We start from the raw sequence: 15,178 nt of genomic DNA on the forward strand, positions 1-15,178 counted from the left end.
ATTCATATCCTTTTCAGAATATCCCAATTGTTTAATAGTGCTCATTGTACAAATGTTTAGACCTGCTCCTCCGTCTATCAGGACTCGTTTTATTCGATGTTTGTGTAGGAAGGCTTCAATGTGTAACGGTGCATTATGTGGCTGACTTACAGAGGCGTCATCAACTTCTGTGAATGTAAGGGAGTGTGGAATGGAAAGGTATCCCACCATGGTTTGAAACTAGTCCACGTTCAGATCAGTAGGAACAATAGTTTCTCTCAAGATTTTATCAAGAATGGCTTTATGTGCGGGGGATATGCGTAGGAGCTCAAGGATGGAGATGAGTGCAGGTGTCTTCCCCAACTGTTCTACAAGGTCATACTTAGGCTTAGTTGATGAGGAAGCGGTGTTTTTAGTTGGAGCACCTTGCAAAGTGAATTTACCTCGACGAGTGGTAACATTGCATTCAGAGGTAGGTTCGGAAGAAGATCCAATGCCTTTTAGGACAATCTTGGGTCTTTGGGTAGAATTCTCAGGCATTTTGTCCTTGATGATAATGGTAGAGACATAATTATCCATCGAAATGTGATTGATAGTTGAATCATAGTTATAGCATGCTCTGGTATAGTTGGTTTGATCATCTGTGGCTTTAGCTTTTCCCTTGTCATGCTTTGGGAATGGTTCCTTAAACATTTCATGTTCTTGATTGGATGAATGCCCTTCAATATCAATGTCACCTCTATCAATGAGATCTTGTATGATGTTCTTCAGTCGATGCCAGTTTCCTGTCTTGTGGCCCTTGCTCTTATGAAATTCACAATACTCATCATCATTCCACCAATCTGGTTTAACCTTTGGTTCATATGGAGGAAAATTTGGAATAGTGATTACTTTGTTTGCCACTAGCTTCTTGAAAACTAACTCAAGTGGTTCTCCCAATGGAGTGTACTTCCTTCGTGACTTTGAAGTTGTTTGAGTATTCACTTGATTGTTTGTAGAGCTTGATCCCGAAAAAATGATTTTGGGTCGCACTGTATTGGCATCAACAACACCATCATTGACTGTGTTCTTGTTTTTGTTCCAAAATCTTGGCTTATCTTTTCCTTTATAGTCATCTTTGTTTTCCTTGAATATCTTAATGACTCCTTGTTCAATTAGGACCTTCTTTGTTGCTAATCTTTTTTCAATGACGTCCTTGAAGGTGGACAAACAAGATTTTCTTAGGTCATAACCAATGTCCTTGTTAACATTTTGGGTGAACATTTCTACCATTTATTTTTGTGGAATTTCACAAGAGCATCTACTGGCTAGATTTCTACATCTTTGTAAAAATAATGAAAAAGATTCTCCATCCTTTTGTTTGGTGTTGCACAAAGTAGTGACTGATATGTCTGTCTCTATGTTGTATGAGAAATGTTGAATAAATGCCTCTGCCAAGTCACTCCAAGACTTGATTCCAGGTGGAAGTTGGGAGAACCATTCCATAGCTTGATCACCTAAGCTTTGTGGGAATAATCTCATCAAATATGTCTCTTCTGCTGCTACCTCAATGCAAGCTGTGAAAAACTGTCTTATGTGTGCCTTAGGATCCCCTTTTCCTATATACTTATCAAACTTAGGTGTCATGAAATGTGTAGGAAAAGGAGGCATTGGAATGCTCTTGTCAAATGGATAAGGACATATGTCTCTCATTGTGTATGTTGGCTTCGGTGTACTTATGTCCTCCATTTTCTTTTGTAAGTCCCTGATTTGTTGCTCCAAATTATTCTTAGGTGGAGATCGACTTCTTGGACCATACCCCATGCCTGAACCACCAGGTGGAGGAGCATGTCGCATATACAGATGATATTGATCATACACATATTCATATGGAGGAGGTCTATAATGATGCTGCGTATATGGACGACTTGGTATAGAGTCATGTTGAGGAATGACATATCTGCTTTGTCCATGTATACCATACTCTATAGGAATGTCATGAGTTTGTTCTAGTGTGTTGCCCCCAAATTTGACGCGGGGTTTCCTTGTGTCCAAATTTTGAGCATGCCTTTGAATATCCAATTGCTTTGGTGGTTGATCCTTAGCATTGGTATGTGATTGAGCATATTTTTTTGCATAAGACTTCCATAATGGTCTGCGAATGTGAGTATCATATGCTTGACCATGTGTGTGCAGGACCTCTGGTTTTTGAAACAGAGATGATGGTGATTCAGGAACCATATGTGGTCCTCTATTGCCTCCACTATTAGGCCTCCTTTGATCCATGTTGGAGTGAGTTTTTTGCAAAGGTCGATTTTCCATTATTTGAGACATGTCAAAATCATGAGGTATCTTGCCTCCACTTTGTGCCATCATTTGTAAGAAATATTGTCTATCCCTCTTCATTATTTCCTCATAAGAAAAGTGAGTGGCGAGGGTGGAGCCAATGGGGTCAAGCATCTAAGTATTCGCTCTGAATAGCATAGCCTCGGGGGAAACTCCATGTGGGATCAACAACTATTGTCCTAGCCAACCATAAGAATTGTGCTTGTCTTATTTTGAACAATCAAACATTCAAGACCAAACAACAAAACATTGTGTCTTTTGTGTCTTCAAGTGTATGCAAAACAATTTTACATCAAACAACACATTTTTCTTGGAGTCATTTTGAGTCTAGACACTTGCAAACATTGAGTCTTCATCAACATTGTGTCCTCTTGTCACGGAAATACAGTCAAAATTTTAGATTGGGTCACAACAAAACAACTTCACAAATTGGAAAAATTTGCAGTCCAACAAACAAGAGCAATCAGTTTCATAATTCTTGAGCTTCCTAAGCTATCTTTTCAGGTTTTCATCTAGAATTCAACCTGTCTTTGGGTCTCACAAAGTCCATCATTGCTTTACACCCTGCATTACATTCACATTTGTCTAAACTTGAGTCAAAACGTCACTTGCTTGTCCTCATCATACTTTGTCAACACACTACATACAACAACATTTTGCTAAGTGTTCCCTCATCAAGGTCTATCACCTTTGGGTCTCATTTGGTCTTACTTAGAGTCAAGGTCAACTTACCTCATCAAGAGAAACTATCATCTCTTTGGAAGCCACGCCTACTCTACTACATACATACTTAGTCTTACACTTTGGACATTGCAAGTACACCTCAGATTCATTTACATTCCATCCAACTCTTGGTCTTCCATACTCTTTCCATTTTCATCTAGTCTCAAACATCTCGGTCAATACCTAGTTCATGGTTGAAACCCATTTCCAAAAATCTAGGAGTTTGGTCACAACAACAACTTCACAAATTGACAAAATTTACAGTCCAACAAACAAGAGCAATCAATTTTAGAATTCTTGAGCTTCCTAAGCTATCTCTTCAGGTTTTCATCTAGCATTCAACCTATCTTTGGGTCTCACAAAGTCCATCATTACTTTACACCTTACATTACATTCACATTTGTCTAAACTTGAGTCAAAAGGTCACTTGCTTGTCCTCATCATATTTTGTCAACACACTACATACAACAACATTTTTCTAAGTGGTCCCTCATCAAGGTCTATCACCTTTGGGTCTCATTTGGTCTTACTTAGAGTCAAGGTCAACTTACCTCATCAAGAGAAACTATCATCTCTTTAGAAGTCACACCTACTCTACTACATACATACTTGGTCTTACACTTTGGACATTGCAAGTACACCTCAGATTCATTTACATTCCATCCAACTCTTGGTCTTCCATACTCTTTCCATTTTCATCTAGTCTCACAGATCTTGGTCAAGACCTAGTTCATGGTTGAAACCCGTTTACAAAAATCTAGGAGAGAAATTAAAGAGGCTCAAGAGTCCACAAACATGAGTTCTTATGAGTATGACAATGATATCTTTTTCAATTCTAATCATACTACATTACCTGACATGGATGCCTATAGAAACATTCCAAATGTTGATAACATGGACACTACAAACAACAATGATACACACAATGACAATATGGACAACTTCTCCGTACATTTAGCAGAAGTGGAAGACACCATTATGAATCCCCATTTCAATAGATTGGTTGAGGAAATAATGAAGAGGGATAGACAATATTTCTTACAAATGATGGCACAAAGTGGAGCCAAGATACCTCATGATTTTGACATGTCTCAAATAATGGAAAATCGACCTTTGCAACAAACTCACTCCAACATGGATCAAAGGAGGCCTAATGGTGGAGGCAATAGAGGACCACATATGGTTCCTGAATCACCATCATCTTTGTTTCAAAAACTAGAGGTCCCATACACATATAGTCAAGCATATGATACTCACCTTCGCAGACCATCATGGAAGTCTTATGCAGAAAAATACTATGCAGAAAAAGAGGGATAGACAATATTTCTTACTCATACTCATAAGAACTCATGTTTGCGGACTCTTGAGCCTCTTTAGTTTCTCTTCTAGATTTTTGTAAACGGGTTTCAACCATGAACTAGGTCTTGACCAAGATGTGTGAGACTAGATGAAAATGGAAAGAGTATGGAAGACCAAGAGTTGGATGGAATGTAAATGAATCCGAGGTGTACTTGCAATGTCCAAAGTGTAAGACCAAGTATGTATGTAGTAGAGTAGGTGTGACTTCCAAAGAGATGATAGTTTCTCTTGATGAGGTAAGTTGACCTTGACTCTAAGTAAGACCAAATGAGACCCAAAGGTGATAGACCTTGATGAGGGACCACTTAGAAAAATGTTGTTGTATGTAGTGTGTTGACAAAGTATGACGAGGACAAGCAAGTGACTTTTTGACTTAAGTTTAGACAAATGTGAATGTAATGTAAGATGTAAAGTAATGATGGACTTTGTGAGACCCAAAGATAGGTTGAATGCTAGATGAAAACTTGAAGAGATAGCTTAGGAAGCTCAAGAATTCTGAAACTGATTGCTCTTGTTTGTTGGACTGTAAATTTTGCCAATTTGTGAAGTTGTTGTTGTGACCAAATCTGAATTTTTTGACTGTTTTTCGTGACAAGAGGACACAATGATGATGAAGACTCAATGTTTGGAAGTGTTTAGACTCAAAAATGACTCAAAGAAAAGTGTGTTGTTTGATGTAAATTTTGTTTTGCATACACTTGAAGATACAAAAGACACAATGTTTTGATGTTTGGTCTTGAATGTTTGAATGTTCAAACTAAGTCAAGCACAATTCTTATGGCTGGACAAGACAATAGTTGTTGATCCCACATGGAGTTTCCCTTGAGGCTACACTATTCAGAGTGGATACTTAGATGCTTGACCCCACTGGATCCACCCTCGACACTCACTTCTCGGGGCAGCCAAGCATCAGTCCCCACGAAAACTCCTCGTGGCAAACTTTGTATCTCTACTAAGAACTGTATGTGTGTGGGCTGCTACCAAAGGTCCGACCTCCTGCCTCAACAACTAGAAGGATTTTGGCTTCTAAAACAAAAAGGTGCTAGTAAGGACATCCGCTCATGTGGCCATACATGCGGCACTTTCAACTTTGTAAATACAGAAGGCTCCTAACCGGTAGGGGTTACGCCCTACAAATGATCAAATAAATTTGATCAAACGGGTTTATGGGGAGACATAGTGTCGGTATGAACTAATCAACACACGTTATCCATAGTTTTCACCATGAATACAGTTGTTTATAGTGGTTAGGAAGAGGTGGGTTTTCCTTGCTACCACTTGGGTCGTTCTCTCCTCATTAATAGTCCTAATGACCACATGGGGAGACAGGCCCTCTAAAGATGAAACAAAAAGAGCCTATTGCTCAAGACACAAAAGACAATGGTTCAATTTTAATGCACCAATTGAAGTGTTTGCTAGTCTATGAGAACAAGGCACACAATAAAGATCAAAAACCCTTGCCAAGGTCCTGCAACAAAGATTTGTTAGTAGTTTAGATTGTTTCAAATGATCACCCCTTCCTGCAAGCACACAAGTTAGGTAAATTTTAGATCCAAAAGACTCTGTGAAATAGGGGCCTTCAACAATGCATTTTGTTGACCAATTCAAAGATATAATTTATCATAAAAAAAACCACCTGTAAGATTTCAAGAGATTTCTAGAAATGTAAGAAAATCCAAAAAAATTGCTAATTTGCTTCAAAAATTAATTTTTTTATGAAAAATCATAAAAAAATTCATATAAAATGAAAAATCGATCCAAAAAATTTGAAATTTTTACTGGAGAGTCCTGATAGTCTTCCAAACCTACGTAAAAAAATTTCTGCAACAAATCCAAACAGTTTGTGAGATATGAGTAAAATAATGCAAAACCCTAATTTTCAAAGATCTAATTTTTGAGGAATGATTTTGCATCAAATTTAAAATCACAAAGAACAGATCCTATGTATAATTCTGAGAGATTTCCAAAAATGTAAGAAAATCCAAAAAATTCACTAATTTTCTCTCAAAATTAATTTTTTATGAAAAATCATAACAAATTCATATAAAATGAAACTTTGATCCAAAAAATCTGAAATTTTTACTAAACACTTCTGATAATTTTCTTGACCTATAAATTTTTTTTTATGCTAACATTAGAAGTCATTTGTGAGATCTGATCAAAATAAGGAAAAACCCTAATTTTTAAAGATCCGATTTTTAGGGAAATATTTTGCATCAAAATTAAAATCACAAAGAACAAATCCTGTGTATAATTATGAGAGATTTCCAAAAATGTAAGAAAATCTGAAAAATTCGCTCATTTGCTCTCAAAATTATTTTTTTATGAAAATTCATAAAAAAATCATAGAAAATTAAAATATGCTCCAATAGATCTGAATTTTTCTTTGCAAGCTCTTGATACTGTCTTCAACCTGAAAAAAAACTTTGGTGCAAAATTTCCAAGCCGTTTGTGAGATATGATCAAATATCTCCAAGATCTTGATTTTGTGTCCAAAACCCTAGCTGCACAAGGTTATTCTCCAAATTGTTTTACAAAACAACAATATAGGGTTAGAAAAATCTGCAAAAAAAACACAGATCTAACAAAAATCCATGTCCCACCGGGTCTGCCAAAATGTATATGGTGAAAAGTGGAAACAACAATGTTGAAAGACTAAATGAATTCAACCACAAAACCCTAGCCTAACAACAACAAAGATCCACCATAACATATGAAGATTACCTAAGACAATGCAAATCAAATGAAATCACAAATATTATACCATCACATGTCCAATAGGGTTTGGATCCCCATTCTTCCTATCTCCATTGATCTTGCTTGATATATTTGCTCTCAGATTTTATGTGCACAAGAGCTCAACAAAGAACGGAAATGTGGTTGCAAGTAGGTTTGATTGCATGTGCAAGTTCGAAAGCGTAGTCGGGGCTGAATGCATAGTGAGTGTAATCAATTGATTAAGATGCATAGATTGATTAGGGTTGATAATGAAGGAAGTATCCTCTTATATAGAAGACGCCATATGAAATGGAGGGATAAGATTGAGAGGTGTAAAAGATAAATGGTCGGCTACAATTAGAGGGTAGGTAGAGAAAATAATAAAATAATGAGAGGGTAGGTAGTGTAGGAATTAAGAGATGAATGACATATGTCATGGGTAGAAAAGGTTAATAAATTAATTAAATAAATAAAGATTTATTTAATTAATAGAAGAATTAGGCTAAAATAATTAAATAAATAAAGATATTTATTTAATTAAATATGACAATTCTAGGTGTCTACAATAACAATAATATATTATATAACAACAATATTTGATTGCTCAAATTTAAAACTTTTAGAGACTAAAACTAAATTTTAAGGTTTAAATTCAAGTCTCAAATTTCTAAATACAATTATGCCTTATCTAAGCTATCAATATCAAAAGAGCTATTTGTGTAAATCTCTAGTTGAAGTTGTGGTTTGTCCAATGAATCTTGAACAATCTTAGTTGCACCTTGTCCTTGTCAATTTTCCTAACATCTTTAGGATCAACATCCCAATGTAGTTTATTGATACTCAATATTCTATCAGTCTTGAAGTCTCAAGGCACTATGAAGTACCACAACTAGTTTTCTTGCATGCTTAGAGGTGATCATGTTTCTCTTGATCCAATGGATAAAGCCATAGGTGGATCAATTGTGGAGGAACTAGTAGTTTAAGAGATTAGATGACTAACAAGTTGTTTCAACTATATTGTGCCCTTCCTATGAAATGTCCACCACCCAATGGGGCTTTTTATGCAATAGTGGCTATATCCATTCAAGCCTCTAGTTGTTGAATATATGATAATAAAGATAAAATAAATGAATCCAATGCTCTTTTAGTATGGCTACCTCCTAACTACTATACATCTTACAAAGGGCTTTCATAAACTCCACACCTCATCATCTTCAAAAGAAATAATTCAACCAATTTCAGTTATGTGCCACTTGGATTAAGAGCATATACAACCATACGAAGAGGGGTTCTCATTGTGTTCCACCTCTTTGTGACAATAGGTCTGTTTTGTTCCTCATAGAATTGTAATCTACGATCCTTGTCATGAGTTGCTCACTTTACTTGATCAAGAATGCTACCAAAAGTATCATCAATCTTTTCAAGGCTAGGATAGTCTATATCCACATACCTAATTACCCCCGCAATACGTAATATGAAAGAGAAGATATATTTGCAAGTAAAATTTAAAAATTATGGCATCAACATTATTAATAATATAAATTAGAAATAAATACAAAGTAGATAGCTATTAATTAAATTGAATATTTTTTTCTTGCCTAATATTGGACAACCAAGTGTCATTAAGAATCCTCTCTCTCACTTTCTCGTCTTCTTTCTTTGATTGAGCTACTTTTTCCACTCTCTACAAACCACCATGGATTGTAGACCATTCGACACCTTACCATCATCTCCAACAAAATAAAATAGCTAGCTTATCCAATCTCAAATAGTTTGAGGAATTTTTTATTGAAATAAGGTCAAAATAATGTGAGTGAGAGAAATAATTACATACAAACATTTGTATGTCTCTAGCTTCATCTATTGCTATCTTCATCCAATCTATCTTTCTATTGTCTTTCAAAGCATTATTCAAAGTATGTAAACAACACAAAGTCAAAAATGTTTGTAAGCTCTTTCTAATCCTTCAAATATACGCGAGGAACCAAATATTGAAGGAGAAATTGGTTTAGAAAGCGAGGATGAAAGCATAGATAGTGAGGAAGTGTTGAAAGCTTGGATATATGAAGAACCAAAATTGACTTATTATAAGATGTGTGGGTTTAGAAGGGTATTTATAGTATTGAAGACAATGAACTTGTCTTTGGGGACATTGCACTTGGGGGGTGTTGCATGTCTTAGGGAAAAACTATAGTCAAGTGTTTGATATCATTTGTAATGTAGTCCGAAAGAGATTGAATGATATTTTGAATTTCAAGGAAGAAATCCACTTTAGGAATGGAGAGAGGCATAAAAGAACAACCTGATCCTCATTTTAAAAGAATGAGAGGCAAGAGGAAGATTGCAAGATTAGAAAGCTTGACAACAAGTTTGGATTCCAATCTTTGATGAAGTTGACGATGGTGTGGTTGGCCTACTAATGCTTCCCTTTGGATGAAGGGTATCAAACAAGATGTAAGTTGGAGGGTAATTAGAGGAGGGTTTAACAAAAGGATGCCAAGGAAGACGATTGAGAGAATTGGAGGGAGGGAGGGAAGTCCACATGAATTGAGAGAAGTAGAGAAAACATTTGACTTAATCTATTTAAAAAATTTAATTAAAAATCTAAAATCATTTCCATATTTACAAATTTAACCTAAAAATAAATAAATTAAACATCAAAACAAATATCTAAAAAACATAAAAAAAAAACAATTATTAAAAAAATATTTCAACTTTTTCAATAATAATAATAATAAAGAAAAAAAAACATCAATAAAAATATGTTATTTTTTTATTGCATTAGCTTGAGATTGATGTTTGATGCTCCCATAATGCAAGTGGTTGACCTCTCAAATTGCATTAGTTTGGTTGGTACATCATGGCTTTTCCTCTATTAGGATAATATGCCCACATTTTTTTCTCTATATTTTTTCTTTTCATATAATAATTATTTTACAACTAAAATGAAGATTGGTGTTTGAATAAGATTTTGAGAGCATGTTTAAATGATTAGTGTCTTTAAATTTTTTTATATGTATTATTATAATATAGATTTTTTATTTCAAAATAATATTATTGGGTACATTAAGTTGTAATTGTTTTATAGAAAATTCTTCTGAATAATTTAGAGTTTATTTTATTTTTCGTAGTTTGTTAAAATTATGAGACTTATTGTATTTGTTCAAATTATTTGATGAAGTTTAAAAATCAAATGTTTTTTACTATAAGATTAAAAGATGATTTTTTTACTTCTTTAAAGATTCATATTATTATCTTCAAAGATCACAACTAATAAAATGTTTCATTATGTTCAACTCTTCTTTTGAAAGATGTTTGATAGTAATTAATATTTAGTTAGAGACTTTACTTCTGTAATACTTTAAAATTAGATAATTGATTTTTTCTTCCACAACTTTATATGATGACTCTCTCAAAAAAATAAAAATAAAAATAATACATTTTAATTTATTATCATATACTATAATATATGTTTCTTAAATACATCTATCTTAACATAGTTAATATCATTATCTCATGAATAGAACAAAAATAATAGGACAAAAATAATACATAATTTGTATTAAAATTCGCTTACTCATTCAATAAACTACCTCGTGTGCGTTATATTACTCCAAGTGGAGCTTAAAAACAATTATCAAGAAGAGTTGACTAATATATTCTTACAGTCTGTTAAAAAAAATCTGTACTTTTAATAAAATTCCACGAGGCTTAAAAGCTTGCTTTTTTAACGCGTAACAGGTTAAGCTTGTTTTATATTATTATTCTTGACTAAAAAATTCACACGTTCCTCGTGGCTTCCTGTGATTTGGGAATTCAGTCAATTTTAATGTTTTGATTTGGTCAAGAAGCCACATTGTCTGAAACTATATATCTGACAATGGCGAGACTATGAGAAGGGGAAAGTAGAATCACTTACAGATAGATCTAACCAACCTGTTGTGCTGAGGAGAAAGTATAACGATGGGCTGGGGAAACAAGAAAGATGGTGATACTAGTAATGATTTGAAGCTTCCTACTGGGAAATATGAACTTGTCAATAGTCATTCAATATCTTCTGGCGGGAAGAAGTCCATGAACAGATATGTGCTTGCCTGTGCAATTTTGGCCTCCATGAATTCTATCGTGCTTGGCTATGGTATGTATGTATGGAACATTTTACTTCTTTTACAAAGTTTAGACACATTATCGATTTCTCATTTCAGATCTGTAAAACCCAGCTGTTCTTTGCACTTTAAATGCCAGCTGCATTAACACAATTGTATACAAGTATCAAGTGTGGAAACTTCATTAGTTTTTCTTTTTGAATGTTGAAATTGCACTCTATGGAGATGGGCGAGCATAGATTGAAAAGCGAGCTTTTTAAGTCATTATTACAGTTACACATTCGAATTAGAGCGGCCCGGATTGAGGGCCCTGCCTGAAACTGGCCACAACACCCATTACTAACCTCAATAATTTTATTTGCCCTATTAAAGAGAATGCAGAGTTCTTTAAAACAAAGGCAAAATGCTAGTTGAACATCCCTATTCGAAGTAGTGTTTTGATATCAAGATCTGCAATTCTTAGGCGATTGTGAGTAAAAATGAAACTAAGTTTATATCATTTTATATAGAGATGTTGTTCGTCTTCTGCCTAGCTTAGTTAGAAATTTTAGATGCCTGCAGGTACATGGACCGAAGATTTAAAAGATAAGGTTCTGGAGCATAGAATGAGGGTTTGACTCATCAGGATATGTGGGTAGGGTTAGAGTGTATTTCTTGAACCCAAGTTTTCTAGTGACTAGGGCATTTGCCTTTGGAGCCTCTCTCAAACAGAGGAATTGAACGATTACCAGTGTAGAGTACAGTAGTCCAAATAAATTAAACCTGTCATTTATTTGGTAGAGTACTTGTGCCTGGACGCTTATGTTCATTTGACTTTGTAGCCTTGAAGGAGCAACTCTTAATGGAAATGAAAATGCTCATTATTGCCCTTGGCAGATACTATAGGTTCTATGGAGTATGGAGCAAAAGACATGCATATACTATTGTTTAGCCATAATATTTGCATATTGATTGCTTTCAACTTCAGAATAATCTAAAACCATATCCCTCAGTTGTAGAATATTTTTTAATATATACCTAACTGCTTGGAAGGCAAGATGAATAACTTAGCTACTTAGGGAGCAAGCTTACTAGATTATGTAAGTTATTCGTTTGGTTATGCTTGAATATTTCAATCTTGTTCATACTTGGAATAGGAACAATGAAGTATCACCTTTTTTCTTGTCCTTCTTCTTGATTTCGTAGGATACATAAAGGTAATACTCCATGTTCTGCCATCTGCTTGTTTCAATTGGTAGGTGATTTGAGAATTCCCAAAGCTGACAAATTAGATGCTTCTTTTGATGCTGTGCAGATGGTGGAGTTATGAGTGGAGCAATTATATTTATTCAAGAGGATTTACACATAAACGAGGAACAAATAGAGGTGCTTGTTGGATCTTTGAGCATAGTTTCACTTCTAGGAGCTGCAGCTGCAGGCAGGACCTCAGATGCCATTGGAAGAAGATGGACAATGGCTTTGACAGGTCTCATATGCATGTTGGGTGCAGGTATAATGGGTTTAGCTCCCTCCTTTTTTGTTTTGATGGTCGGCAGGTTTCTTGGTGGGATTGGGGTTGGATTTGGCCTAATGATTGCCCCAGTATACACTGCAGAGGTTTCCCCTGCATCAAGCCGAGGGGCACTTACATCCCTTCCTGAGATTTTTATCAATTTTGGAATTCTTCTTGGTTACATTTCCAATTATTTTCTCTCTGGATTACCAGCTCATATAAGCTGGAGGTTGATGCTTGGCGTGGGATTGGTTCCATCACTTTTCCTTGCATTAGGTGTCCTTGGTATGCCGGAGTCCCCTAGATGGCTTGTCATGCAAAATAGGATTGAGGAAGCTGCATCTGTACTGGCAAGAACCTCAGATGATCAAGGTGAGGCAGATGCAAGACTCGCAGAAATTATGGAAGCAGCAGGTGTTGGAGGTAATGAATCTAATGGCAATGTTGAGAAATTGGGGGAACAAGATGAAAATATAGATGTACCAAATTCGCAAATTCTCCAAAAGAAACATCATGGGGAAGGAGTTTGGAGAGAACTTTTATGGCCCACTCCTCCATTGCAAAGGATGCTGATCATAGCTTTGGGGATTCAGTTCTTCCAGCAGGCATCAGGCATTGATGCAATAGTTTATTACAGTCCAGTGGTTTTCAAAGAATCTGGAATTCAGAGTCAAGCAGGACTTCTTGGTGCTACTGTTGCAGTAGGTTTTTTTAAAACTGCATTTATTTTGGTCGCTACATTCTTGATAGATAGAGCTGGAAGGAGGCCATTGTTGCTGACAAGCGCCCTTGGGATGACTGTATCTTTAATAGTGTTAGCATTGGGTCTTTCCTTGATAGAGAACACATCAGGAAACCACCAAGGATTTTCTTTTTTGGCTATGTTGGCAGTGTGCTGCAATGTGGCATTTTTCTCCGTTGGATTAGGGCCAATATGTTGGGTTTTGTTGTCAGAGATATTCCCATTGAGATTCCGGGCACAAGCAGCTAGTCTGGGTGTGGTAGTAAACAGAGTTGCAAGTGGAGTAATCTCTATGACTTTCTTAAGTCTCTCCCATTCAATCACCATAGCTGGAACATTCTTCCTCTTTGCTGGTGTCTCACTCCTCTGTGCAGTGTTTGTATATATTTACATACCCGAGACAAAAGGCAAAACTCTAGAAGAGATTGTGTCAATTTTCAACAAGGAAGAGTCAGAAAGAATTTCACAAGGGGGTGAGTTGGAGCTAGGGGACACAACAATGCTTGTTGAGAAATCTAAAATACCAACGTCTTATTGAATTTCAGCAATAAGAGAACTTAAGGAATTGTAATCATCATGCAGATGAAGATAGGTATAATGAGTTATTGTGAGAAGATGGATATAGCAAAAGCAATTGCTAATTTGCATTGCACAGGCATCTGTAAGTCATGAGAAGGTTATAACTTCTACACAGTGAAGTTTATGTTTTATAATTTATTTTATTATATAATATACAAAGTGAAATTCATCGTTGACAGGAACATCTGTATTTTAATTAGTCTCTATGTCTTGTAGTTCTGGAGCTTGTTGCGAATTTTCTGTTTACAATTTCTAAATTTATAAATTGAGAATTAAAATTCTTCAAGAATCACTTTGATGTTGTAATTTTATCATTCTTAATTTGCGTCCCAGATTTCTAAGGATTATTATTGAGTCTAGAAATAAATGCTTGAGTGAACAATTTTTTAATTTTTGCTTGCACACTGTTAGGCCTCATTTTACCAGGGAGTAGGTATGGGTTTGGATATGCAGTTTTCAGAATCAGGGTCTACTAACCTTTTGGGGTGTAATAGTTTCAGAAATTATAAATCATAACAGCTTGAAACATTAAAAACTATTTCTAAATTATGAATTTGCCAATTCCAAAATAACATTGACTTAATTACAGATCCGACAAACTGGATATAGTACTATAAAATATGAAACTATAGTTTAAAAATTTGGCAATGAAAAGAGTTTACATTAGAACAATGCTACAGAACAGACTACTCTATGCTTGATGAAGATCGGGGACCAGATCATTGACATCTTCACCATTTATATCTTCTAAATCATCCTCAACATACTCTCCTCGTGTTTATTTTATGGCAACATGAACAGTCTATCTGATCCGCTCTCTTCATCCACACAGTATTGATTTAATACTAGTTTGGTTGATATCTTGGGAGGACTTCATTTGCTCCCTTGGTTTTTCACGAGACGTGCCTTGAAGCATGCTATAGATTGATATTTAGGGAAATGAGATCTAGGCCTATTAATGAATACTAAAGATCTCAAATTCTCTTTACATAATCATTGGAACACAAATATGCTTCAGCTCCAGTCTCGAGAGGAGAGCTGAGCACTAAGGTTATGTTCTTTTGTTGCAAAAGAAATGAGATTGTGAAGTGTGTGTATGAGATCTAGGGTCAATGATGACAAAATAATTGATTTCAGCAATAAACAACAGATACA

At 35.3% G+C, this 15,178-nt stretch overlaps 1 protein-coding gene across 1 annotated transcript; it reads left to right on the forward strand.

Annotated features, from left to right (window-relative positions):
* Nucleotides 1-10,853: 10,853 nt before the first annotated feature.
* Nucleotides 10,854-14,312, forward strand: LOC131064220 (probable polyol transporter 4). Its single transcript, XM_057998302.2, has 2 exons — nt 10,854-11,242; nt 12,505-14,312. The coding sequence occupies exons 1-2, from the start codon at nt 11,068-11,070 to the stop codon at nt 13,980-13,982; spliced, it is 1,653 nt and encodes a 550-aa protein (XP_057854285.2). The 5' UTR covers nt 10,854-11,067; the 3' UTR covers nt 13,983-14,312.
* Nucleotides 14,313-15,178: the final 866 nt, after the last annotated feature.

The sequence above is a fragment of the Cryptomeria japonica genome, chromosome 6 (assembly GCF_030272615.1).
Source record: "Cryptomeria japonica chromosome 6, Sugi_1.0, whole genome shotgun sequence".
In the NCBI taxonomy this organism is placed as follows: Eukaryota; Viridiplantae; Streptophyta; class Pinopsida; order Cupressales; family Cupressaceae; genus Cryptomeria; species Cryptomeria japonica.

What these genes read in the sequence shown, in the direction of transcription:
- LOC131064220 (XM_057998302.2), top strand. Translation starts at nt 11,068, where the DNA reads ATGGGCTGGGGAAACAAGAAAGATGGTGATACTAGTAATGATTTGAAG. An exon ending in TTCTATCGTGCTTGGCTATG is followed by an intron (nt 11,243 to 12,504) that starts GTATGTATGTAT and finishes GATGCTGTGCAG; the next exon opens with ATGGTGGAGTTATGAGTGGA.